The 14,326-nt window shown below is 40.7% G+C and overlaps 1 protein-coding gene across 2 annotated transcripts in view; it reads right to left on the reverse strand.

Annotated features, from left to right (window-relative positions):
* synj2bp (synaptojanin 2 binding protein) overlaps window positions 1-9,687 on the reverse strand; it is a 37,703-nt gene extending 28,016 nt beyond the window's left edge. For both annotated transcript variants that reach the window (XM_073040242.1, XM_073040241.1), the window contains exon 1: window positions 9,511-9,687. In XM_073040242.1, coding sequence (XP_072896343.1) covers window positions 9,511-9,676 — 166 coding nt within the window. In that variant the 5' untranslated portion in view covers window positions 9,677-9,687. The remainder of the gene's footprint in view (window positions 1-9,510) is intronic.
* Between the last annotated feature and the right edge of the window lie 4,639 nt (window positions 9,688-14,326).

The following is a 14,326-nucleotide window of genomic DNA, read 5'->3' on the forward strand; positions in this document are numbered from 1 at the left end:
GGTAGGTTTAATCAGCAGGAAAAATGCGAAAGTGAACCTGATTGATAGGGCTGCTAAATCACAAATACAAGAAATTCTGCAGATGCTGGAAATCTAAAATAACACACAAAATACTGGAGGAACTCAGGTCAGACAGCATCTGTCTGGGCCCTGACGAAGGGTCTTGACCAGAAACATCGACTGTTTATTAATTTCTACACATGCTATCTCCAGCATTTTTTGAGGTTTGCTAAATCACTGTTTTTGAAGAGGCCACTTCAATTTACCATTTTAAGATTAACAGTGATACATGGCAGAAACAAAAATTGCTGTTGACAAACTAAGTAAAATGTCAGTGTCTAGTCAAATTGGACTAATCAAAACTGATTGGAAAGCTGAGCATACTGGGCCTGAACACCTCCCTCTGCAACTGGATATTAGACTTCCTGATTGGGAGACCTCAGTCAGTTCAGATCGGAGGCAGGATCTCCAACACCATCACACTGAGCACAGGGCCCCCCCAGGGCTGTGTGCTCAGTCCACTGCTGTTCACTCTGCTGACCCACGAATGTGCTGCAACACACAGCTTGAACCACATCATCAAGTTCACTGATGACGTGATCGTGGTGGGTCTCATCAGCAAGAACGACGAGTCACCATACAAAGAGGAGGTACAGTGGCTAACAGATTGGTGCAAGGCCAACAACCTGTCTCTGAATGTGAACAAAACAAAAGAGATGGTGGTAGACTTCAGGAGGGCATTATCCGCTGAACATCGACGGCTCCTCGATAGAGATCGTTAAGAGCACCAAATTTCTTGGGGTTCACCTGGCAGAGAATCTCACCTGGTCCCTCAACACCAGCTCCATAGCAAAGAAAGCCCAGTATAGTCTCTACTTTCTGCGAAGGCTGAGGAAAGTCCATCTCCCACCCCTCCCCCATCCTCATCACATTCTACAGGGATTGTATTGAGAGCATCCTGAGCAGCTGCATCACTGTGTACTGTACAAGCAGTTATGGTCGAGATGACAATAAAAAGTGACTTGATTTGACTTGAAATGCCTCCGTGTTTCACTATAGAAGAGAATATATATATTCTGAACATCCACCAGCAGCACTGGACAATTCACTTGTTTCTCCAGCAGGATAAAACTAAGCGATAGTTGTCCATAACAATTGCCTCAATTTTCTTCCTGAACATGCAGCAAACAACAATCAATGCAATGTACCAAGTTTATGTGCGGGGTGGGGGAATCCTATTTTAATACTGGCTTTTACTTTGGAAGGGAGGGAGAGAATCCGCAGGCAGAAACATAGTATTTGCCTAAAAATTAGTTCTTCCTATTTGTTAGGATTCTAGAAGAAAAATTTAACCTAAACTTAATTAAATTTCCATCAGACTCTTCTGCTATAAAGAACATCTAATTCTTGCTCCTGACCCACCTGAACACTGAACTGCTTCCAGTATATGCACTTACTTTCAAGGACTGTACAACTCATGCCCTCAGTATTTTTTTTTGCATTTGCAGTTTGTCTTTTGCACATTACTTGTTTATCATTTATTCTATTGTATTTCTTAGTTCTGTGAATGCCTGCAAGAATGAATCCCAGGATAGTATTTAGACACAGAAATGTACTTTGATAATAAATTTACTTTGAACTTTGAATAATCCAAGCCATGTTCATGCAAAAAGCACAACATGTTGATAGGTGAATATTGACTACTCATTCTGACAAAGTTCTATTGGTTTTCCATGTTCTAGGAGGACAGATACAATTTGTTCAATGCATCATTACATCTCTAAAACTACTCACACTTGCAGAGTGCTGTGACCTTCATTCTGCCACACAACCACTGCCACTCCCAACTAAAGCAGCTTTTAAGCTATTGTACTGTGGTTGCCATTGATCACGAATTGGCTTGCTTCCCAGTGGTCAGTGTGGCACAAACACTACATGCAAGCTCAACAAGCAGTATTTAAAGAATGAGGATGAAAACTATACAACTATTTTTCTACTGGGATTTTAGTATTTACAGGTCATGTGATTTGACTCAACAGAATCAGAACCACAAAGCCATTGGAGATCAGTTGACGTTGCTCAAAGGCCTATGAAATGCGTAATATAGCCTGGCCTGTGAATTCCATTTGGTTTATAAAACAGAGTAAACACATTGACATTTTCTTTCTTGTCTTTTCCTATGCTTTTTCCCTCTCTCTCACTTGCTTTATAAATACAGGTTCCCCCCACTATCTGAAGGTAGAGCGTTCCTATGAAACAGTTTGTAAGCCGAAATGTCATAAAGCAAAGAAGCAATTACCATTAATTTATATGGGAAAAATTTTTGAGCGTTCCCAGACCCAAAAAATAACCTACCAAATCAAACCAAATAACACATAAAACCTAAAATAACACAAACATATAGTGAAAGCAGGAATGATATGATAAATATCCAGCCTATATAAAATAGAATTATTGTATGTATGGAGTAGTTTCACTTATCAAAATCAGGAAGACAGTGAGCCAAAATGGATTGGAGAGAAAAAAAAAAATCGGCATGTGCATGCCCACACACGTACACACATACGTACGTACATGCATGCGTGCACAACTGCCCGCACAAGGCTTCACAGTCATGGTAGTCTTTCTCTGGGTAAATACACGTATAAAGCGTGCATCTTTTTTTCATAAATGCGAAAATCCTCTTTGGTTAGCGAAAACAGGCACTAATGTAGGTCTTTCGTAACAGCGAGCTGTCGTAAAGTGAACGTTGGAAAAATGGGGGCCACCTGTACGTTGTACGACTAGCAATACTTCTTTAGCCATCGTATCTTACATGAGGTACAAAAATGTCATAAAGCTACAAATGCTAGCTAGAACACATTCCCTGTTTATGCAAAAAAAAATAACCTGGTGAAAAGGTAAATGTTAACTATGATTTCTAATTCTGAAAAGTTGCTTACAACAAAACTAGGAGGACTGAAACTTCCACTGAGATTCTGCAGTGGGGCTTCTAATTAATTGGGGAGGCCATTCCCATGAGTTAGGTCTGAGTTTAGAGATTAGAAGTTGGGAAAAGGATAGCAATAAAGGCATGGATAAAGATTTTGATAATAATAAGGTAAGAGTAGAAAAATTCAAAGTTGAAAGCAAGAAAGCTTGGTGCAAGGTAAAACTGAATACGTAGCTCAACCCGAGAGCAAGCACAACATCCCTTCTAGGCATCATTTGCTACAGCTCAAGAGTTGGTGTCATGAGTCACAGGGTCCTGAAACAGGCCCTTTGGCCCAACCTGCCCAAGCTGACTACATCTTTGTGTACTGTACTAGTCCCATCTGCCCATAACCCTCTAAATCCCTATCTATGTACTTATCTATATATGTCTTGTAAATGTCATTAATGTGCCCATCTCAACTATTTCTGGTAGCTCTTTGTGTGAAGATGTCTCTTTAAAATCTCTCACCTCTGATCTTCAAACTATGCCCAATTGTTTTCAATAGGTTTTCAAGAGGTACATTTAATGTCAGAGAAATATATATAATATACATCCTGAAATACTTTTTCTTTTTTTAAAGCACACCCTTCCTGGGAAAAAGACTGTAATCTTAAATACTTCCATCATCTCACACCTCATTCACCTACATTCCTGTGAATAAAGTCCTAGTCTACACAACCTCTTGTAACTCAGGGCTCTGTGTGCAGGTAACATCCTGGTAAACCTTTTTTGCACTTGTTCTAGTTTAATAAGGTCTTTCCTATAATAGGGTGACCAAAACTGTACATAATACTCCGTGTGGTCTAACCAACATCTTCTGTACCTGCATCACTACTTCCCAACTCCTATACTCAGTGCCCTGATTGATGAAAACCAGTGTGCCTTACACTTTCTTCACCACCCTATCTACCAGTGATGCTGATTTCAATGAACTATGCAATTGAACACTTAGATCTCTCTGTTTTACAACAGTCCCCAGGGCACGACAATCCATTGTACAAGTCTCTTCTTGGTGTGAGGTCCCAAAATATAGTAACTCACATTTATCTAGATTGAAATTCATTTGACAATCCTTAGCCCACATAACTAGTTGATCCAAGATCCCCTGTAATTCTTCATAAACTTCTACACTATATAAAACATCACCTATTTTAGTATATCTGCAGACTTACTAACCATGCTTTATACATTCATATCCAGATTGTTTATACACACTCAATGGCCACTTTATTCTTTACCTAATAAAGTGGCCATTGAGTGTATATTCGTGGTCTTCTGCTGCTGTAGCCCAAATACTTCAAGGTTCAACATGTTGTGCATTATGAGATGCTCTTCTGCTCACCATTATTGTAACACATGGTTATTTGAGTTAGGGTCACCTTCCTGTCAGCATGAACTAATCTGGCCATTCTCCACTGACCTCTCACATTAAAAAGGCATTTTCACCCACAGAACTGCTGCTCACTTGATGCTTTCTATTTCTCGCACCATTCTTGGTAAGCTCCAGAGATCAACCATCACTCCACGGTCAAAATCACATTCCTTCCTCATTTTGATGTTTGATAGAATAACTGAACCTCTTGACCATGTCTGCATGCTTTTATACATTGAGTTGCGGCCACATGATTGGCTGATTAGATATTTGCATTAACAAGCAGGTGTACATGTGCACTTAATAATATAGCCAAAGAATACAATTTAAAAACAACATAAGTCCCAACACCAACTCCATTAGATACTGGCCTCCAGTCTCAGAAACAAATCCTCGACCATCACCTTTTGATTCCTACCACTGAGCCAATTATGAATTCAATTCGCTTTCTCCTCCTGGATGTCATGCAATCTAACCTTCCAGACTAGTCTGTCATGAGGGCTTTGTCAAAGGTCTTGATAAAGTCCATATAGATACTCACTGCCCTAAGTTCATCTTCCTCTTGATTACCTTCTTAAAGAACTCCAACAGATTTGTCAGACAGGACTTTCCATGCATAAAGCTATGCTGACTGCCCCAAATCAGACTCTCCAAATATTTGTAGGTCTCGTCTCTCACAAACTCCTTTAGCAATATACCCACCACCAATGTTAGACTCACTGGCCTATATTTTATTAACTTGTTTTTGCTATCCTGTTTAAACAATGGTACCACATTAGCCACACTCCAGTTCTCTAAATCCACTCCTTTAGCCAGAGGTGAAGCAAAAATCACAAGGACTGCTACAGTTTCTTCTCTAGCTTCCCACAACGTCCAGAATGCACCAGGTCAGGCCTGGGGATTAATCCATCTTTATGCATTTTAAGATCTCCAATACCTTCTCCCTACTAATTTGTAAGTGGTCCAAAACAACTTCACTCATTTCCCTCATTACCTTAATTTCAATTATTTTTTCCACAGTAAAAGCTGAAGAGAAATATTAAAAATCTCACCCATTTCCTTTCGTTCCACACCTAGACTGTCATGCTAGGTGCTTTTAGGGCACATATTCGTTCTCTAGCCTCCATTTTATTCTTAATATACCTATAGAATTTCTTAGGATTTTGCTTCACCTTGCCTCCCAAATCCCTCTTTTAACCATCCTAACTTCTCTTTCACATGCATGCCTATACTCTTGTAGTTATCAAGAGATTCACTAGTCCCAAATTGCTTTTGCGTGCTGTATGCCTTCCTCTGTTTTGCCGATCTAAATTCAAAGTACATTTATTATCAAAGTATGCATAAATTATACAACCTTGAGATTTGTCTCCTAAAAGGCAGCCACAAAACAAAGAACCTTCAAAAGAACCCATTTTAAAAAGACGATCACACACCCAATGCACAGAGAGAAAAAAATGTGCAAACAATAAAAGTTTTGAAAATTTATGAAACACACAAAGCCAGGCATCATAGCAGCTGAGTAGGCAACAACCCCAGTTCAGCACAGAGCTGAGTAAACGTTGCTGAGCAGCAAATTGAACCGGCCCTTGCCTCGCCTCTGGTCCTGATACCCTGACCATTGCAATCTGGGCCAGTGCTTAAATCATCTAAACATCGGGTCATTCCTCACTCTCAGACCACTCTGGGGCCTGAACCCTGCCACCACAATTTGGCCCACACCTGACCTTTCTCGTTCACCTGGCACTTAAATCAATCAGATATAGGGACTTTCCTCGATGGGGAATATTACTATGCAGATTCAGATGGAAAAAAGAATTAAAATGGCTGGCCACCAGGGGATTTCAGCCCAAAATTCTCTTATTTTGTGTACCCAGACTAAATGTCATGTTCACAAAATGAGTAGGGAAATTCAGGTCAGAGAAGAAGTTGCTTAAACAGAAAAATTCACGGTTGCCAGGTCTATCCATGATGGACTTCAATAAATTTTTATATAATAGGGGAAATTAAGGAAAGTGGAGAAAAATTACATTAAGGTAATGATCTTACTGAGAAGTCTGAATGGTGTACTCATGCTTCTATTGTTTCTTATAATTTTTGAAAACATCAAGCCAATCAAATCTGCATCAGCTCCTCATGGAGCAGTCTCATTAGTACAAATGATTTTCCCTCAAAAGCAATCTAATTTCCTTTCAAAAGTCCTGATTAACTGCATTTCGGTCAGTTTTGGAGATAGAATCCTAGATCATAACCACTCTTCTTAAACAGTTTCTTACGCTCATTTTCTATCATCCACCAAAAATCTTAAATCAGTGAACCATTTTCCAAAATAATCTGCCGACTGACACGATATCTATTTATAATTTTTAAACCAAGTAAGATTTTATATATCTCTAACAAAGTTGCATTTGGGAACTTAAGCCTGTTCTGTGATTCAGGAAAATCATAGATAATCTTCCCTTCACCATCCAGGGCATGCCCTCTTCTCATTGTTACCATCAGGTAGGAGGTACAGAAGCCTGAAGGCACACGCTCAACGATTCAGGAACAGCTTCTTCCCCTCTGCCATACAATTCCTAAATGGACTTTGAATCCATGAACACTACCTCACTTTTTTAATATATACTTCTGTTTTTGCACTATTTTAAATCTATTTTATATATTCTTACTGCAATTGATTTACTTATTTGTTTTTATTTTCTGTATTATCACGTATTGCATTGTGTTGCTGCCTCTAAGACAAGACATTTCACAACACATGCTGGTGATAATAAACCTGATTCTGATCTCTGCTTGTTTGTAACTAATATTTCCTTGTCATCCAAAATACTATTTATCAATTGTAAACTCAGATTTGTATAATGACTGACCTTCCTAGCTAACTGGGCTTGAGAATACCAAAAAATCAAAGTTTCAACTCAAATGTGGGAAAATTCACCCTGCTTAATCTTTGTTATAAAACAACCTCTTCATCCCAGAAATCTGAATTCTGAATATTTCCCAAACTGCCTTCAATATATTCCCCCACAAATATCTCAAAAACTATACATAGTACTTCATACTGTACATCTCCAACCCCTTGCAAGTTGCAGTAACAACTTCCAATGTTTTCGTACTACACAATTAAACAACGGTGATGGGCTGGGTGAGGAGAAGGTGGTCAAGTAGTATGGCTAGAGTATGATGGAGAACCTCTAGAGCAGGGATTCCCAACCTGGGGTCCACAAACCCCTTGCTTAATGGTATTGGTCCATGGCATTAACAAAGTTTGGGATCCCTGCATTAGAGAAAGATTTTCAAAGTAACCATGAAGAATATCATGTTCATCTTGATAAGTGGTGCTCTAGTGAGATGGAACTTACTTGAAGAGAGATAGAAATATGGGGCTCTCAAAAACACTGTAAACCCATTTAAGGAGATGACAACCCCATCAAGATCTTGAAATTAAAGGAAGGTGGCAGTTAGGATAGTTGGCGCAAGCACAAAAGGTGCTAAGATTTATTGTGTGGTTGACAATGGTGGATTTATAGAGGAGAGTGAATTTTTTTGAGAGGGAGTATTAGCAGATAATTATGGGTGGCACGCAACTTGATCATCAACATTTCAGTAGGACTAGGGACAAAGGAGTAGCAGACGGGTTGAAGATCGTAGAGGATATAATTATAATAAAAAAGAAAGAAATTTGAGGATGAGACAGGAGCCATAGTGGAAATGTGGCCTGATAGACTAAGGGAAAGAAAAAAAGTTTCCGCAAAATTTCATGGAGCTCATTAGAAGCAGAAGATATGATAGAGAAGATGCAAGGAGGAAAAATTGTTCACATTATATAAGCCCAAAGCCGTCTCGGCTTTCTAGCTTGTGTCTTTGAAAAAAATGCCCCCTCAACTCAGGAGGATTTCTAGAATAGAAAAGTATCTGGAAAGGTACTGAGCAGCTCTAGTTTCTTCAGGAGGAACACAAGGTGGCCAAGTAAATAGGCAAAGGACCACAGCATCTCTCAAACATCATATCCATCAGTCTAAACAACTTCTATCCCACTAGTGGCAGATTAAGTACAAGAATCTTCAACAACCTCAGTCCAACAAAACCAGGGTGAAAGTAAATCTTTGAGCATGATGGAACTGCTTCAGATGATGATCCAGGAATCAACAATATGCAAAGTTTTTGTTTAAATGTCTGCAGATCAAAATGCACTTTCAAAAATATACAAAAGTTTCATAAAAAGTGATCTTATGTCAACTTTATCTCACTGATCTCCAAATCAAAGGCTATTAATTTTTTTAAAAAACTAAACAAAATTATAGACAAGAATGCTATAGAGAAATCAAACCAGAAAATGTTTGAAATACTCAGCTTGACATGCATAGCTTTAGTGATAGGGAATTGACTAAAAATGCTATTCGTCTTTCTGAAGGTGCTGCCTAACTGCCTCAATATTTGCAACCTTCATTTTGCTTTATAGTAGATTTTCAGGTTCAACTATTATTTTGTTTTGGAAGCAAATATGTACCTTTGATATGAAGACTCGAGAACGCATGCACCAGAGTCCAGAACCACAAAATCTTCATGAGGAACCTAGTGGACTGAGCAACATCTATGTGCGTGGGGTGGGGGTGTTGAGGATAATGAACTCTCCACATTTCAGTCATATTGTTGCATGTCACCCAACAAATGTTGCCCAACTCAGTCAGTTCCTCCTGCAGATTTATTGCACTTCTGACTTAACAGGAATGCTTGCACCTGTTCCAAGATCTATTTTAATACCTTCCCCTCAGGTAGGCACCCCATCAGAAATGAGGAGCAACTTGTGCTGCAAGGACCTTATTCACTCCTCATCCCACTCTCATAAAGTTTATTCGATCAAAGCCTTAATACATTGTTATTTCCTTCCTTTTGATGTCCATTCCCTAAAGACCGCAGCAACTACCAACATGCTCCCATGTCCTTGCTTACCTACATAGAGCATCCAACCCTACCCACCTAGCCACTTGCCGCCCACAAGCCTCATGAACTTTCAGTTGTACTTGCCTGCTGCCACACATTCACTACTAGCATATCATTAACTACACCTCCCGTACAAAGGTGCTTTGCCCTCCAAATGTCGCTTTCCCATCACTCGTTTCCTCCCCCACATCCACACGCCAATTACCCCTAATGTTCAGTTTACCTGAAGCGCCTCGCTTCAGACTAATTTCCTCAGTCAGGGTGGTGTAAGGCGTGCAGCTCATGCTGACACCAGAGGAAAAGCCTGCAGGAAGAATAAGGCCACCCAACGCGACCGCGGAGCCGGAGCCACGCACAAGTGGAAACCGCCAGCGAACCTTCTTGCACATGCGTTCTTCGAGGTGAGGCCCACAACTCGCGCACGCGCACTCAGCTGTCGTCCGGCAACGTCGTTTACGCATGCTCCTGACCGGTACAGGCGTAACTGTATTAAACGCGCTGGTACCGGCACCACGTGACAATTGTGGTTTGCGAGTGCGCACCATCAAGTCAAGTTCATTGTCAATTCGACCATTAACTGTTGGTACAGTACACAGTAAAAACGAAACAACGTTCCTCCAGGACCCTAGTGCTACATGAAAAAACACAAAACTACACTAAACTACGTGAAAACACAACTGAGAAGGCCAGACAGCAGCTATGGGAGGAGGTAGTGACGACGTTTCGGGCCGAAACCCTCCATCAGGAGTGAAGTAACATGGGATGGTGGGAGTGGTCTGTGGAATTGAAGTGTGTGGCCACGGGGAGATCTCGCCACTGCTGGAGGACTAAGCGCCGGTCTCCCCAATGTATAAATGGCCACATCGGGAGCACCGGATACAGTACATCACCCCAGTTGACTCGCAGGTGAAGTGGTGCCTCACCTGAAAGGACTGTCTGGGGCCTGGGATGGTGGTGAGGGAAGAAGTGTGGGGGCAGGTGTAGCACTTCTGTTTGCAGGGATGAGTGCCCGGAGGGAGGTCGGTGGGGAGGGATGGGCGGGGAGATGAATGGACAAGGGAGTCGCGTAGGGAGCGATCCCTGCGGAAAGCCGAGAGTGGGGGGAGGGGAAGATGTGGCTGGTGGTGGGATCCCGTGAGTCAGGGTTCGGAGTCTGTCCAGTGCCGTGATTGGCAGCGGGGGTCGTGATTACGTGAGACAGCACAAGGCTACACTCAACTACGTATAACAACATAAAAACTGCACTAGACTACAGACCTGCATAGGACTACATAAAGTGCACAAAACAGTTCAGGGCAGTACAATAATTAATAAACAAGACAGTAAGCACAGTAGAGGACAAATTACAATATAATAATAAATGATGTAGATGTCAGTCTAGACTCTTGAGTATTGAGGAGTCTGATGGTTGTAAAAGAAGGAATGTCTGCGATAATTTAATACCGCAACCATTGTCTTGCGCTGAAGATTTCGGTAATACCTTTGAGGGGCGAGAAGAGGGCAGATTTGTTGGCTGATGAACATTGGCGAAATAAGCATGTCGTTCTTTGGAGAGAACTCTGGTGCTGGAGCTCAATAAAATACAATTTGACCAACATGACACCGGAGCCTTCTACGATAACTCCTTTATTTCAAGAGAGTGTCTCACTACAGATCTCTAGCGGCAAATGCAGGGCTCTCCGAACGTGGCAACAGAAGTAAAGACTTTATCGGCCATTAAGGATAAAAAGTCAGCGAATCACGTTGCATCTGCATAAAGTTGCTGAGGCTACATTTGAAGTGTTGCCAGCAGTTGTGGCACCACAGGAATGATGTGGGTGCTTTGTGGTAGTGCAAAGGAGGTTCACCAGGATGATGGCTGAATAAGAAAGTATTAGCTATAAGGAGAGGTTGGAAAACCCCGTATTGCTTTCTCTGGAGGGTCAGAAGCTGAGGCCATGAGACATAAGAGCGGAATTAGTCCATTTAGCCCGTCGAGTCTGCTCTGCCATTCGATCATGGCTGATTTATTTTCCGTCGCTCGACTCAATTCTTCTCTCCCCACAACCTTTTATGCCCTTAAGTACCTATCAACCTCCACTTTAAATATACCCAGGGAAGCAGACATGATAGAGCCATTTGAACAGGCAGGAGGTGGAGGGGTGTAACCTATGTGCATGATTAGATTGAATTGGTATCATGTTTGGCACAGACCTGGCAGGCTGAAGTGTCTCTTGAGTTGCTATACTGTTCTATGTTCTAATGCCAGTTAAAAATGGTTAGTAAGCAATTCCTGCCTTGATTGCTTGAGCTCTGAGAAGAAGCAAAATAAATTAATACGCTAGGCTTGAAATCCTTGAATGTAGAAAATGAGAAGATGAGTTTAAAATGATGAAAGAGTGGTAGTTAAAATCCTTGCCTTTGATGGAGTATCCGAATATTGAGGACATATGTTCAAAAGTAAACTTAAACATTTGGAAAATCCTTGTTTATTCAAAATTTAATGGATATCTGAAGCTTTCCAATTTTACTTCAATGCCCAGATTTCGAACCAATTGATAAATTCAGATGAGCAGATTTACACATCTTTGTTAATCAAATCTGTTAAGTATAGAACAAGGACAAAGAATAAATTAAGATCTAATTAAAGAGTAAAATGGGTTTGAATGATCTATTCTCATTTGGCCATTAGAGATTTCTTTACATGGCTTAACAACTGTTATTTCCTTTGCTTCATAAATGTTGGATGCCCTGCAGCTGAGGAACCAAGAGACCTTACATACAGGAGAAATTGAGGAGAAAATGTAATTTTCAAAGCATTTTTGACGCTGGTTGAACTGATTAAAAAACACACTGAAATTTTAAACAAAGGTCAACTGCATAGAGTAGAGGTCATTAATGTTCCAGTAAAGTCAAAGTAGATTTATTGTCAAAGAATGTATGCTACATACAAACTTGAGATTCCTCTCCTTAAAAAAAAAACAATAGAACCCATTTAAAAAAGGAGATTATCAGACAGCAGTTTTTAAAAAAAGATTGTCAAACACCCGATGTGCAGACAATAAAAGCAAGCAAATAACTGAAGTTCACAAAAGTGAGTCCATAGAAGGAAGGGTCATAGATTAAAGGAAAGTAGATTAAAGGGAATCCCAAGGCATTCTAAACCTACATCAGTAGCAGGAGGATAATCATGGATAAAGAAGGGGAAATATGCTTGGAGGCAAAAATGTGGCGGGGTCTTAAATGAGTACTTTGTTTCAGTATTTACTGAAGAGGAGGACATGGAGGATCAATGTGAAATATTCTAGTTGGCTAGGGTGTTTCAAGGTAAGGAGATGGTGTTGGGTCTCTTAAAGAACATTAAAGTGGATATTCCCCAGAACCTGAGGAGATGTACCCAGATTATTGAGAGAAGAAAGAGATGAGATTGCTGGTGTTTTGATCATGATCTTTGTGTCCTCCCTTTACCATTGACAAGGTCCTATAGGACTGGGGAGCAATTAACGTTGTTCAATTATTCAAAAATGGATTATCCTGGATACTATAGACTAGAGAGTTTCACATCAGTGGTAGCAAGTTTACGAAGAGGATTCTTAGGGATGTGATTTATGAGTATTTGGAAAAGCATGGCCTAATTAGGGACAGCCAGCAGAGCTTTGCATGGGGCAAGTTGCATCTTGAGACATCGATGAACATAGAGCTACAGATGTTGTCCTCGTGGATTTTAGTAAAGCATTCAACAAGGTCCGTTATGAGATACTCATCCAGAAGATTAAGATGCACGGAATCAACAGTGAATTGGCAGTTTGGATTCAGAATTGTCCCCCACTCCCACCCCAATAGAAGACAGGATAATGGTCAATAGGAGTAATTCTGGCTGAAGGTCTCAAAGTTAATTTATTATCAAAGTACATATATGTCATCATATACCACCTTGAGATTCATTTTCGTGTGGGCACTTACAGTAAATATAAAGAAATGCAAATAGAATAAATGACAAGCTGCACACAACAAAGAGGACAAACAGCCAATGTTCAAAAGACAACAAACTCCAAATACAAAAAGAGAAAATAAACAAATAATCAATAAATATTGAAAACATGAGTTGTAGAGCCCTTGAAAGTGAGTTCCTAGGTTGTGGAATCAGTTCACTGTTGAGGTGAGTGAAGTTATCCCCTCTAGTTCAAGGACCCGATGGTTGTGGGAAAATAACTGTTCTTGAATCTGGTGGTATGGGACCTGAGGCTCTTGAATCTCCTTCCTGATAATAGCAATGAGAAGACACCATGGCCTTGGTGATGGGGGTCCTTGATGATGGATGCTGCTTTCCTGCAACAGTGTTCCATGAAGATGTGCTCAATGGTGTGCAGGACTTTACCCCCGATGGACTGAGCTGTATCCACTTTTTGTAGGCTTTTCTGTTCAAGGGCATTAGTGTTTCCATACACGGCCAAAATGAAACCAGTCAGTATACTCTTCACTGCACAGCTATAGAAGTTTATCAAAGCTTTAGATGGCATGCTAATTCTTCGCAACTTCTCAAAAAGTAGAGGCATTGCTTTGCCTGCTTCCTAAAGGCATTTACTTGCCAGGACAGATCCTCTGAAATGATAACACCGAGGAATTTAAAGTTGCTGACCCTTTCCACCTCTGATCTCCTTATGAAGACTGGTTTATGAATTTCTCCCTCTTTTAGTCAATAATGAGCCCTTTAGTTGTGGCACTATTCAGCCAGATTTTTCGTCTCCTTCCTATATACTGATTTTTCACCAACTTTGATTTGGCCAACAACAGTGGTGTTGTCAGCAAACTTAAATAAGGTATTGGAGAAGTACTGAACCTCACAGTCGTAAGTATACAGTGAGCAGAGCAGGGGCTAAGCACATAGCCTTGAGGTGCATCTGTGCTGATTGTGATTGAGGACGAGGCTATTGAAGGCTAGACCCATAACAGTCCTGATATGCAGAGGGAGCTTGGGGTCCATAGCTCCCTGAAACTGGCTACATAGATTGATGGAGTGGTAAGGAAGGCATATGGCATAGTTCTTTTCAGAATAAAAG

The sequence above is a fragment of the Hemitrygon akajei genome, chromosome 3 (genome assembly GCF_048418815.1).
Source record: "Hemitrygon akajei chromosome 3, sHemAka1.3, whole genome shotgun sequence".
Taxonomy (NCBI): Eukaryota; Metazoa; Chordata; class Chondrichthyes; order Myliobatiformes; family Dasyatidae; genus Hemitrygon; species Hemitrygon akajei.